This window comes from Equus caballus, chromosome 4 (genome assembly GCF_041296265.1).
Source record: "Equus caballus isolate H_3958 breed thoroughbred chromosome 4, TB-T2T, whole genome shotgun sequence".
Taxonomy (NCBI): Eukaryota; Metazoa; Chordata; class Mammalia; order Perissodactyla; family Equidae; genus Equus; species Equus caballus.
This window is the reverse complement of record NC_091687.1, coordinates 73,954,573-73,967,765: the sequence shown is the minus strand read 5'-3', so window position 1 is coordinate 73,967,765 and position 13,193 is coordinate 73,954,573. Positions and strand designations below refer to the sequence as shown.

The window sequence follows — 13,193 nt, the reverse complement described above, 5'->3', positions numbered from 1 at the left end:
AAAAATAAAAACAATGCTAAATTTAGTCTAACAGTTACACAGTTACTGACTTCCCCACATCCCCTTCTCGCCCCAATAATAAGTGGTTCATTCAATCTCTTCCTAAGATTGTGATTTAAAAAAAAAAAAAGAGTAGGGATCATGTAATCCGCCTATTTTATAGCTGTTGGTAGGTTAGGCGTACAGTGTACACCTAAATGCTTATCAAATAGAATGTATAAAATTCACATTTTCAGTTGTAGGTCATATCCCCTAAACTGCAATTAAATGTATCTTCAAATGGCTAAAATAGAGACCTGAGATGACAATTTTGACTTTGAGTACTTTCCATATATGATTAGTTTTGTCCAGACAGACATACTACTCTACTCTTCCTTTGTTCCATAATGAACAATCTAGAGATTCATCAGACTTCTTGCAAGAAAGATGAACAGCTCCATCCTGACCTGATTGTCTGCGCCACTGTCATCTGTTTTCCAGCTCTGCTGATAACAGTCCTATTCCTGGTTCCCCACTGTGGCCACTGGTGGTGCCACTTTGTGGTCAGCAGAGCCACCTCCTTCCTCCGCAAATTCTCCACTCCTTACATTGGGCAGAGCCCTGGACACCGCTGCAACAGCCTCACTCTAAGGGGGCAGGGAACGAGAGCAAGGAGACAGAGTGAGAGCTGGAGTGGAGGTGGGGCAAGAAGGGAAGAGTGAAGGGCAGGGGGAAATGCATTGGGAAATTTAAAAGAGAAGAAAGGGGCCCACCTGATGGTGTAGTGGTTACGTTCACATGCTCCACTTTGGTGGCCTGGGGTGCACAGATTTGGATCTTGGGTGTGGACCTACACTCTGCTCATCAAGCTGTGCTGTGGTGGCATCCCACATACAAAATAGAGGAAGATTGGCATAGATGTTCGCTCAGGGCCAATCTTCCTCAAGCAAAAGGAGGAAGCTTGGCGACAAATGTTAGGTCAGGGTAAATCTTCCTCACCAAAAAATAAATAAATAAAAATAAATGAATAAAAAGTATGTCTAATTTAATATTAAAAAATATGTATATAAATAAAAATAAAAGTGAAGATGCCTGGGAAGAGAGGTATCCTGAAGGTAGATGCGGGAGGTAGGAAGTAGGTGGGAGGGCGGCAGTAAACAGCCCGGGAGGATAATGGAGTAGAGCCTCTGCCACTGCGGGGCTCGCTGTAGAAATACCTAATGTTCTAAAGATAACCAGTCATTTTTGGTTTCAGTCATACTCCAGGATGTCTGTGTTAGACATGAATATTAAACATTTTCAGGTTTTTCTCTTTATGAAAATATCATAAATCTCTTTTTCACAGTCAGTATTTTTTCAATTCCCTCATCTTTGTGATTCTAGAGGTTCCTCCTCTCTGTCCCCATTTGTTGTAGATAAATGTTCCTTTTACTAAATTTCTTCTTACTGAGTCCTTTTTGAGGTTTTTCTTTTGAATCTGGCGTTGGTGCCGGTTGCTTCCCTTTCCTCTTGAGATTCTTAGGCTTTTCCTCATCTCTGTGCGCTACGGGTTTTCTTTCTTATCATAACTATTTCCTTGATTTCTTGGGTTTTTAAAATTTTTTGTTTCTGTGTCAGTCTTTCTGTCTCTCAGCAAGTCCCATTTGGGTTTCTCTTGAAACAAGTGTTTTGAAGTAAATTTCTTACTGTTGAGCCTAGAAAATCCCTCCTGGCTTCTCTCTGGCCTTTCTAGTCTCCACTCCCCTGGGCACTGGGTGGCCAGCCCTGCCAGTTCCCTGCCTTGAGCACTCCCAGCCTGCCAGCATGAGCCTTGTCAGTTCTTAGGTTTTCATTGACCTCCTGACGCCGCTGCTTCCTGCTTCCTTTGGAGAGTAGTCAAGCTGGACACCATGTTCAGGAGCTTTTCTAACTTCTGCCTGGGAAAGCTGAGGGAAGGATTTATTCTCTCACCAGCTGAAGAGGTTCTCCGAGGACCCTGCTAGTCTGAGGGCCCATGTGTTGTCAGTTTAGGAAGGGGAGGAAATTGAAGAACTGGGCTCTGAGCTTACTCAGAATCTGGGATGGAAAATGACCAAGGAGTCCAGCACCTGGCCCTCTCAGGTCCAAAGGCTCACTGGATGATGTAGCAATTGACTGGGCTTGTCATCCTTGTGCAGGGACCTGCAAGTCTTGCCAGATTTGGGTCATATTATCAAGAAGACGCTCATTGCCAGGTGGAATTGGTTTTTAGGCGGAGTGTTCTGTGCTGGGGGGACAAATATGAATAAAGCAGGTTCCCAGGCCTCAAGAAACTTTCATTTTAATGAGAGGAGACAGAAAATTATCCAACAAATAATTTGTCAGCTGCTTGCTGTGTGCCTGCTCTGTTCTGAGTCCTGGGAATACGACAGAGCACATCAGAGGGACGGCTAGCTCATCCCGGGATTTCAGCAAAGGTTCCCTGGATGAAGCAACGGCTAACCTGAGAGCTGAAGGATGAGTAGGAGTTTGTGTGTCAGGAGCGTTGGGAAGGGAGAAATAATTAGAATACACTGTAATAAATACCATCTTAGATGGCTAGTCATGGTGTAGGGGAGCGTGAAACTTGGATGACCAGGAGGGGCAGGCAACATGTTGGAGAATTCAGCCTTTACCAGTAGAACACTTTGATGTGAGGAACTGTTCTCTATTAAGGCAATTAACCTTCCTGTTCTGTTTGGAAAGGTGATATGCTTGATCTTTTGAAATGGAGAACCCACCCAGACAAGATCACAGGCTGTCTCTCTAAGTTAAAAGAAATCGATGGCTCAGAAATAGTAAAGGTACCTGCTGTTTCGTTATCCCTCTCTTGGAAATTCATGGGATAAAGTATATTTGGAGGGGAAGAACAGATGATATTTTACTTATTCATTTACTTCTTCTTTATCTAACAGTTTCTGCAAGATACACTGGATACCTTATTTGGAATTTTAGATGAAAACTCCCAAAAATATGGGTCTAAAGTGTTTGATTCTTTGGTGAGTTTAAATTCACTTTAATTATATCTTAACAATGTTGTCTCTCAATCTTCACTTTCATAAGCCTGTTTCGGAAATGTGTACTTAATAGCGTAAGAGTTCACTTAAAAAGAACCAAAAAGAAACCCTCTTGGTTTGTATTCAGTTTTATAAAGCTCAATTTTCTTTTTAGGTTCACATAATAAATTTGCTGCAAGATAGCAAATTTCATCATTTTAAACCTGTAATGGACACTTACATTGAGAGCCATTTTGCTGGGGCACTTGCATACAGGTAAGGCCCTTTATCTTGTAATTGGTTTAGGAGCACTTCCTTTTGCGCTTTTCTGAGCAGAGCCAGCAACATAGGGAAATTTCAAAGGGAGTGTAAGAAGAACTGAAGCACAACAACTGAAGTGTCTCTTGAGACAGCATCTTCCTTTCTCACACACCTTTTTTTAATGGCTTGAACTTATTTTGATTAAAAGGGAAAAAAAAAAGAACTTCCTGAATTCTATTCCTGAAACCTAAAATATAATGTGTTTTCTTCTTGTCTCTATTTCGCCTGATATTCTTTGATCTGAAATGTCTGGTGATTTCACTTTGGCTTCCAAGTGTCCCATTTAATCACCACACTCCTTGATGATTCTAGATGTGTTTGAAAAAGAATTATGAAGGGAAAACAGCCTTTGCCATCATAGCTTTTTAAAGTCATTCATTCATTCAGCTGTTAATATTTATCGAGTGCCTACTACATGCCAGGCACTATACTTTGTGCTGATTAATGAGACCTGGTGCCTGGCCACAAGCAGTTCAGTCCTGGACTTTACCCTTTGAGACCAGCTGCCACTTTAACTGCTCATCCTTCCTCTCAGCTCACATTCTGCAAGCAAGGCTAAAAGTGAATGAAGAATGACAGACTTTAGCTAGTACCTGCCTCCATGCATCCTAGTTGATAATTGCCAGAAGGCAACAGCTTTTCTCTTTCTGTCCAATGCATAACATCTTCCCGGTGTTAGGTCCTGCTTAAATACAGCCCTGGAATGTACCCCGATGTTCTTTCTCCCTGTTCCAATACTGTCATTGCCATTCTGCCCACATTTTTACCTTATACCTTAAGCACCTGTGCGCTTGTATGTGCACAATCATCTATTCCAAGAGGTATGTTAAAAGAGCATGGAATCAGATTGTTGCCCCTTTTCCCCATCTTTGTGATATGCAAAAGATTAATAGGTAAATAAGCATTTGATCCTGTTACTTTGGATATTCCCGACCATGGCGTATTAAGATTTATGCCTCTAGCGTTTGAATGGATGGAGTTATTTTTGTAAGATGTGACCTTCCGTCAACGTGTTTTTTGCAGAGGGTAAAATGTAACAACAGGAATAGTTTTGAAATGTTGGCCTGGCTCTGCCACTTGGCCTAACAATTTGGGCCCTAGTGTGAGGGGATCACGACTTCCAACTAAAATTATCATTAGAAGCTGGAGAACAAGGGTGTTATTTCTAAGACATCAGGTTGGCCAGGAAAGCAGGATAATCAGTCCTAACAAGAAAAATAAGGCCTGTGGAATCTTCTTGGGCTGGGGGTGGTCAGAAAGGCACTGACATATTATCCTCAAAATAGTGTCCATATAGTCTTCCCTGACTGAGAGAGAAGAGAAGCATTTTAAAAAATTGTGCCATTTCCTAGTAACCAAGAACTGACCAAAGTTAAAGGTAGCAAGACTGCAATCTTGAGAATAGTTGTTTTTTGCTTTTGTTTAATTTTTGTTTCTTAAACATTAAAACTTGGCTTTTCTGGAAATTCTTCTCCTACCAAGGGACCCTTTGACAGTAAGCTTTGGTCTTACCACAGGTCAGAGGACTGGCTTGATAAATCCTTGGGGATGTGATTTGAAGTGGGGAGGTGTTGCCTTCATCCCTTGGCACACCCCTTCTTACCTCCAGCTGAATGTTTCATCCAGCTATCGATGTGGTCACTGAGGAAGAAATCCCAGTTAGCTGTTGTCCAAGACTGACCATGACAGTCATACTTCCAGGCAATTCCTTGGCCAGAGTCCTTTTCTCTGGTATTTGTCCTTATCCATTTGGAAGCATTGCCAGAAACAGTAGGGCCGATGGCATATGTCCAGACTGAGGGGAATCTCATTGGGAGGAAGTGTTTCTCTCTTCAGCTTCGAAAAGGGTAGTGATGTGGGTATGCAGATTTTGTAAAATTATTATAGCAGTCTGACATAAAAATGTGAGAACTGATGGGAAGAGAAGACTCCTCGTGATAAAAATAAGTGTTTGATTTGTTGGCATTTAGTTGAGAATTAGACCACGTCTACAGTTCTACTTTCTGCACATTTCCTCCTGTATTTTAGAGATCTCATCAAAGTGCTCAAGTGGTATGTGGACAGGATAACAGAAGCTGAGCGGCAAGAGCACATCCAGGAGGTGCTGAAGGTAATAACACACTGTCGATCGCAGACATCGGAGTCTGACAGAGCTGTTGCATGGTGATGCTAAACTAATTGGTTTCCTGCACACAGGCAATAATTGGTGATGATATATTACTGACATTCCAATTCAAGGATCTTAATCAGTTTATGGCTGCTCCAGAGCTGAAATCTGAAAGAGGTTTTGACAGGCTCGCCCAGTGGAACCTTCTCGGGATTGTATCCTTACTCCTCTGGGCTCCGGAATGCCTGAAGTGAAGTCTAGGATTGGCTGGAGGGAGAGTTTATGAGAGAAGACTATAGATGGGCAGTTAAGCTTAGGAGTTCCTGGCTCTTGCTTCTACCACCCTGACAGAGACCATCTGAGAACCATTTGTCTTAAACTTTGGGAGAGAACAGAGTGGCTTAGCAGGGATCACAAAGAGGAAACCTGAGGTTTTACTGGGTCCCATGGTTTAACGCTGCCTGCATCTCTGGACCCTATGTGCTCAGTGTATATGGAGAGGCTAATACATTATTTGCAAACGTGTTCAGAAAGAATGCAGATTCTTAAAGGGGTTGTCCAGTAACTGCCCTGGCAGTCTTCGATTCCTATTATTGAGTGCCACCCTATTTGATGTCAGTAGATAAAACGAGACAGATATGCCTTTAATAAAACAAGCATTTTATTAATTATAAATTTATCATTTTGGTCTGATTGAAGGTAAAATACCAAGTGGCAAGAGGACTTCCCAGCAAAGCAAGATCATTTTTGAAAGGCAGGCTGTTATCTCTTTGTTAACTAAATTAAAAAACCATCTGAGGATCAAAAACATTTAATGTTTGGACCTCTTGAGAATTACATAGATTTTTTACATTATCTATACATTTTCTCTCATTAGGCATTGGAGAAAAATGGGTCTTCCCCTACAAGTAAATACTGTTCAAAAATCTCATGGGGCCTTAGTGTTTAAATCAATAATTTAAAAGTCTAATGTTGTACCATAGTTTTTAGCTTGTCATTGTTAAATAATACTTTGGTTTCTCTTGGAACTAACCTTTTAAACATTTTATTCTAAAAAGGCACAAGAATATATTTTTAAGTATATAGTGCAGTCTCGAAGGCTGTTTTCCCTCGCCACTGGTGGACAAAACGAAGAGGAATTCCGCTGCTGCATTCAGGAGCTCCTTATGTCCGTCCGCTTCTTTCTCTCTCAAGAGAGCAAAGGGTCTGGAGCGTTATCTCAGTCACAGGTAATTTTTTTTCATCTCTGCTGAATAGAAGAGAAATGAATGCAGTTTGTTTATTTTTACATAGCAGCATAAGTGAATGTTTTCTCAATGAGAAATCCCTAGCTGCGGTTCATATTTATAGCTTAACCAACTTGATATGGGCTTTAGAAAGCCCCCCGGCTTCTGAGTTCCGGCGGAACAGAAGCTGGCTGCCTTTCCTTGGACTGTTCCCACTGATTGGAGAGGCTATTCAATTCCAGTCACCAGGACACATACTGATGGTTAGCCTCACCGTTCCCTTCAGCCTTGGAGAAGGAATTTCCCTTGAGCCAATCAGTTGCTGCGGTTTTCCCTGAGCCCTGCACTGCATTTTAATCTGTCAGCTTGAGACTCATTATATTGGACTTGGCTAAACTGCATGTTGTTTTGTTTTATTTAACTTGACCCTGATCATCCTGGGCCTGATCTTAGATGGCTAGTGCTGAGCGACTGTTGCCAAATTCTATTACTGGCAGTAGCTGCACATGTTTTGTTTAAGAACAGGATCCATCCACTTTCCGAATCACATGGCCCTGGACATGCTCCAAGAAATAATTCTGAATCTTTCTCTGCACTTTCCTAATCCTTCTCGTATACTTTAATGACTTGGTTGAAAACCTGTCAGATGGAGAAGCAATCTCTTTGCTACCATCCCCTGGAAATTAGAGACTTATAATTATCGAGAATTGGGGCATAAGATAGGAGATTAGAAGACAAAACTAGATCCCTAATAGTATTGTTATAATTTGGTACCATTTCATATTTGGAAGGCATAATGTGAAATAGCAAAACACCAAAAATGTACCAACGCTCCAATAATAATGCCATACTTTTTTGACTGTTTGGGGGGTGTTCTTGTTACCCTCTTCTTTACAGAGGTGGATTGGTCTTCCATCTGGGCAAGGATACAATTTGGGCTCTTTTGTTCTCAGAACTTCACTACTTCTACAGAAACTATTCAAAATTTGTATTTCCATTTCTGAATTTTTCTTTTTAACCTTTACCAGTTACAGGGACAAAACTTAACTAATTTATATCTGAAAAGTACTTTCTTTACTCTTAAGAGTAACCTTAAGTCAAAATGTCTCACTGAGATGTCTTCCTGGAGATACAAGAGGTTTTTTCTTTCTTTAAAGATAAAGCAATATTCCTTTCCCTCAGTTGTTTTTCCATTGAATCCTAGCAGTCTCCCTGAGATGACTTGAGCTGCTGTGGTACAAAGGAATAGAGCAGATCTCCTTTTATCTCTTTAACATATTGACTTCCACTGCCCTTGATGCTCCAAGTGCCATCACTCAATCAAGGTAGTGAAACAACTTTAGTGTCTTCAAAGAGCTGTATTAGATTCTTCTTTTCTTGACTTTAGCTTTTTATCAAGAGATAATGTATAAAATGTGTACATAAATTTTCTGAATATCTTTGTAAACTCCACTGAAGTCTTTCTGCATTATTTTGTGCAGTATCCCTTCCTTGTAAATTTTGGTGTGATAATTTATTTTAATTTGATGCTAAGAAAAACTTCATATAAAATGATGAAGTGGTTAGTTTTCTTTATTAAGCAATGAGCGCTTCATCCCTCTGTATTTTGGGAGGATAAGGAATGCTACCCACCTCTTCCCATTCCAGGTTCCCTTTTGACCCCACACCTTCATAGCTCTCTCTTCTAAGAAGGAAGGTGTCGCTAAGCTGATTGATCCAGTGTGTTAGTTTTCCATTGCTGCATAGCAAATGACCATACGTTTACTGGCTTTAAATAACACCTGTTTCTCAGCTCACAGTTCTGTACGTCAGAAGGCTTGGTTGTATTTTTTGCTTAGGGTTTCCTACAGCCAGAATCAAGGTGTTGGCTTTGATGGCTTATCTGGAGGCCCTGGGAAGAATTCACTTTCAAGATTTCAGGCTTTTGGCAGAAATCCTTGTGTTTATCAAACCAAGATTCCCATTTCCTTGCTGGCTCTCAGCCAACAGTGAGACGAGGAGAGGGGTGCTCTCAGCTTCCAGAGACCACTCGCATTCCTTGGTATGTGGCCCCTCCATCCGCAAAGCCAGCAATGGTATGTCAAATCCTTATGCTTCAGATCTCTCTGACTTCACCCATCACAAGCTGGAGAAAACTTGTCTTTTAAGGGCTCATGTGATTAGGTCATGCCCATCTGGATAAGCTCCATGTTTTAAGATCAAATGATTAATAACTTTTATTACATATGCAGAATGCCTTTTGCTATGTAACATGATGTAATCATGAGAACACCACCATGGGACAAAGGTCTTGGGGGTCATGTTAGAACTCTGCCTATCACATCCAGAGCCAAGAATATCCATTGTTAGGCTGCCGTAAAGGCAAAAACCCAGTTTTCTTGCTCCATTTTGCATTTTTTCCATGTGGGCTACAACTGAGGGCAAATTTTGTCTCCTGGACGCAGAGCAGCCATCCCAGCCGTCCTTCCTATTGGATCAATGAACGGCTGCCCCGCAGATCTGGCCATCCTGGTCCTAGTAGGAGGCTCATTTAGTCCCCTTGACCTAAGTAAGCCCAGCTCTCTAATGACTCTGTCCTTGGGCGCCCCGACCTGGGCAGGACTGCTGCTAACTTAGCTGTTGTAGCAGTGGTTTCCCATTCCGTGGACAGATCCCTACCCTGGGAACCCCAGGAGAAGAGGAGGAATAACAGAAGGCGTTGAGGCCCAAAACCCTGCCCCAAATTTCTATTAATTATCCTTCTTTATTTTCTTGGCTATCAAGAAGGTCAAAACAAAATTGTAGTTTTATTTTTATTTGCAGTAAAAATCCTTAGCTTAGATACCCTGGTACAACTGTCTTTCTGCCCTCATCACGAAGTCCTTGTTCCTTTATCCTTTATTCTTTTTAATATATGTATCTTACACTGCAGGCACATTCAAATGCTTTTTGAAGTAAAAAGGTATAAATAAAGAATTAATGGATGAATTTAGGGATTCCTGAGGAAAATCAACTTCATTGATTTTTCAGTGATTAGAAAGCTGAGCTCATTTTATTTTATTTTTTAACTTCGTCTGTATGACTCAGCTCTTTGCGAAGTGAAATGAAGGTTATATAAATATAAGCTTTAACAGAGAAAACCAAGTTATTAATTTTAAACTCATTCAAGTGAATCTATGATTTTTAGGAGTCAAGGAGAACATAGCTGTTGACTGTAGCAGCTTAAGCATTTTGATGGCTCTGGTATCAAAAACAGGTCTTGGCTCTCCTATAGATTTTAGCTGCTTCTGTATGGATAAATACCAAAATCCGTGAATTTGAATTTGAATTTGATTCTTTGTTTGAATCATCAGCACATGCAGACTTGACCTACTTTCCGCTGGTGTCAGATCTCGTTGGTAAGCCGGCTAGCACTCAAATTTCAGCGTCATAGAAACGTATGCCTCCTTCTCTCACTAGGTGGTTGAGGCTGATCGACTTTTCCTTCCTTTGCCCTCCTTTTGTGGAATTTTAAAAGGCTGAGTTTCTTTGTTTTGGTGTACAATCCTAGCCCAATTTTTTAAGTATGCCCCTTAAGATTTGATATTAGCATCTTTTTTTCCTTAAAAAATGATTATCAGATTTCTTTATTTCCATAAAGGATATTGTTCTTAGTACACACAGTTCAGAGTTTACAGTAGATCTTGAAAAAACCTAAGGGGTTGTTCTGATGATCTTTTCATTTTACAGGTGATGAAGCTGAAACCTAGGGGGCTAAAATGGCTTGTCTAAGGTCGCAGAGTTGATTAGAACCAAAGCTGGTACTATATATAGTCTAGGTCTTCTGATGCCCTGTCCTGTGTTTTTCCTTTAATCAATAAGTTGAGTGCTTTAGGGAATTAATGTTTGGTTTCTTAAAGGTAAATTAGATTTAAATGAGTACTTCAGAAAGCTGCTCCAAACTGGAAAGAAATAAAAGTGACTACAGTCCAGGTCTTGGTTGAGCATTCTTTCCATGTGATCATGCTACATTTTCCTGATTCTGTGGGGGGGGTTTTTCCAATCATTTTGCTAATGTCAGTGATTTTCCAGAATTTCCCAATTTTTATTATGTTGCACCTTTGCTCACTTCAAAAGATTGTCCTTTGTTGCTATACTTTTTTGTTTAAAAATTGCCCTTTTGTCCTTTTTTGCTTTAGGTACTAAAACATTTTATGTTCATTTTCCTACCATTCAAAAATATTTGTCACAGTTTTAAACTCATGGGCGTTTTTACATCTGATTTCTCATGGCCTATCTAGGAGTTGATTTAAATTTCATCTTTTTCAGGCTGTGTTTCTGAGCTCCTTCCCAGCCGTATACTCAGAGCTGTTGAAGCTCTTTGATGTCCGGGAAGTGGCCAACTTGGTACAGGACACCCTGGGCAGTCTGCCGACCATCGTGCACGTGGACGACTCCTTGCAGGCCGTTAAACTGCAGTGCATCGGCAAAACTGTGGAAAGCCAGCTCTATACCAACCCAGGTAGGGTGGTGAGTCTCTTGGATGAAATAATGTCCTTAGAAAGCCATTACTTACATCTTGCAGTCATAGGTCAGCAGAAGCAATTAAAAAAAGGAAACTGACAACTACTTTCTCAAAAGCATTGTTTATTTGGATGGTAGAATAAATTTAATAAGTAACCAGATACAAAAATATGGCTCTTAAAACTTTATTTCTAGCAAGAATGAAAACTCTAATGATTAAATAATTGGTTCTAATCACAAAGAATTGTAATATAGGGCATACTTTTCTTCTTGTTACAGATGTCATTTTTTTAAATTTCAATGAAATTTAACGTTTTCTCTCAGAGATGCTTACAGGGACCTGACATGAACCTTGTTTGTTTGTCTCTTTTGTTCTTAAAAGTTTTCCATCAATATAATTAGTTTTTGGGTGGTGAACATGATGTAATCTATACAGAATTCGAAATATATTACAATGTACATTCGAAACCTATATAATGTTATAATCCAATGTTAGTGCAATTAAAAAAATTAAAAAAAAAAACATTTTCCATCAATCTGTGTTCTGAAACTGGGTGAGAGTTTGGGTATATTGTCATTTTTTATTTTATCCCAACAGCATGTGATCAGTTACTAAATTAACTTTGTCTTACTATCTGTTATTAAATTCCATTGCCTCTTGTTTTCTTCTGTTTTTTCCTAAGATAAATAACAAAAGCCCAACCTCATTTTAAAGTTTGTTTTAAGAACTTTCCATCAGTATCGCTAAATTAAAAACTTAAAAATTGATTTTATTGGAAATTAGCTTTCTACATGAATGCATATATGTGTAATAGTATTTTTGAAATAGGGTTTCAAATATAGTCAACAAACCTTTTTTTACATTATTTTATTGTAAAATAGTTTAAACATTCAGGCAAGAATGGGATATCACATGAGTAAATGATTAACAAATCTTAACAACATCAAGTATTTGCTTTAGGTCTTTTATTAAGAAAGTCGTCATTATCAAGAAACTTAGGCCCTCCTGTGTATACTCACTTCCTTCATAGACATTCCCACTATCAGAGATTCCATTCCCATTTTCTATGCCTTTATTGTATAACTTTAAAAATATATTATTTATTATCTTTTCAAACTTTTTTCATCTTTTAGTCTTTATATGATGACATTATGTTGTATATCATTCTGTAGAGTGCTTCTTTTTGACTAATATTCTATTTTTATATTTATCCATGCTACTAGTTCATTTACTTGTTTACTATTGTATAATATTTTACTGAATGAGTAATCATGGTTAGTTTATTTTTTCTCCTGTTGATAGATGGTTAGTATGTTTCTGATTTCTTTTCCCTAAAATAAACAATGCTTCAATCAATGTAAAAGAAAGTTCAGCCTTCTGATTTCTTCCCATAAAAGTACATCTTATCCTGGAGAAAAGATATTTCTTGCGGTGATTTAGAAACTCTGCCTCTCAGAGCCCTGCGGGTTCTGCTGCGGTGATCAGGGCCTCCTCTGGGGTTGGGAACAGGGAGTATGGAGCGGAGAGGCCGGAGGTCCAGACTAGGCACCCCAGTTTGACTAGAACACCAATTCTGCTTTCACTAAACAGAGTTCATCCCCATCTCAGAGGAATTGGTTATTTCTGCTGTCTTTCTCCCTCCCTGGCCAGATAATTCTTTGTTTGGTTAAAGTCTGACATCGAAAGAGCAACACAGATAATGAAAATTGCTTTCAAATATAAGGAAATTATTTGGGAAGATTATGTTCATTATATGCCTCTGAGAGATGTATTCTGTCTGTGGATTCAGTTCCTTGTTGGTTAGTGATGCTCAGTAGGTAGTAGAAAAATCAAGACTAAAGAGATACAAAGAGAAAAAGCTGCTACAATCCAGGAGAAAAGATATTGGGTCTTTGTGGAAGGTAGTGAGATTATTTATTGGGATGGAGGTGGAAGGACTCAGGAGACCCAGGAAATGTGGACCCTGGGTGTCTGTGCTGGTGACCTGGAGAGGCTCAGAGCCAGTGCTGGGAGGCTATGATTGTGACACTGTGGTTCAGAGGAGGAAGAAAAGAAGGGAAAACCTGCCTCTCATGTTATGTGGG

General features: G+C 39.7%; 1 protein-coding gene across 7 annotated transcripts in view; it reads left to right on the top strand.

Moving 5' to 3' along the window:
• DOCK4 (dedicator of cytokinesis 4) overlaps nucleotides 1–13,193 on the top strand; it is a 435,623-nt gene that overhangs the window by 297,005 nt on the left and 125,425 nt on the right. For all 7 annotated transcript variants that reach the window (XM_070264886.1, XM_070264887.1, XM_005609313.4 and 4 more), the window contains exons 18-23: nucleotides 2,683–2,780; nucleotides 2,892–2,975; nucleotides 3,148–3,248; nucleotides 5,322–5,403; nucleotides 6,459–6,629; nucleotides 10,914–11,106. In XM_070264886.1, the coding sequence (XP_070120987.1) occupies nucleotides 2,683–2,780; nucleotides 2,892–2,975; nucleotides 3,148–3,248; nucleotides 5,322–5,403; nucleotides 6,459–6,629; nucleotides 10,914–11,106 (729 nt within the window). The remainder of the gene's footprint in view (nucleotides 1–2,682; nucleotides 2,781–2,891; nucleotides 2,976–3,147; nucleotides 3,249–5,321; nucleotides 5,404–6,458; nucleotides 6,630–10,913; nucleotides 11,107–13,193) is intronic.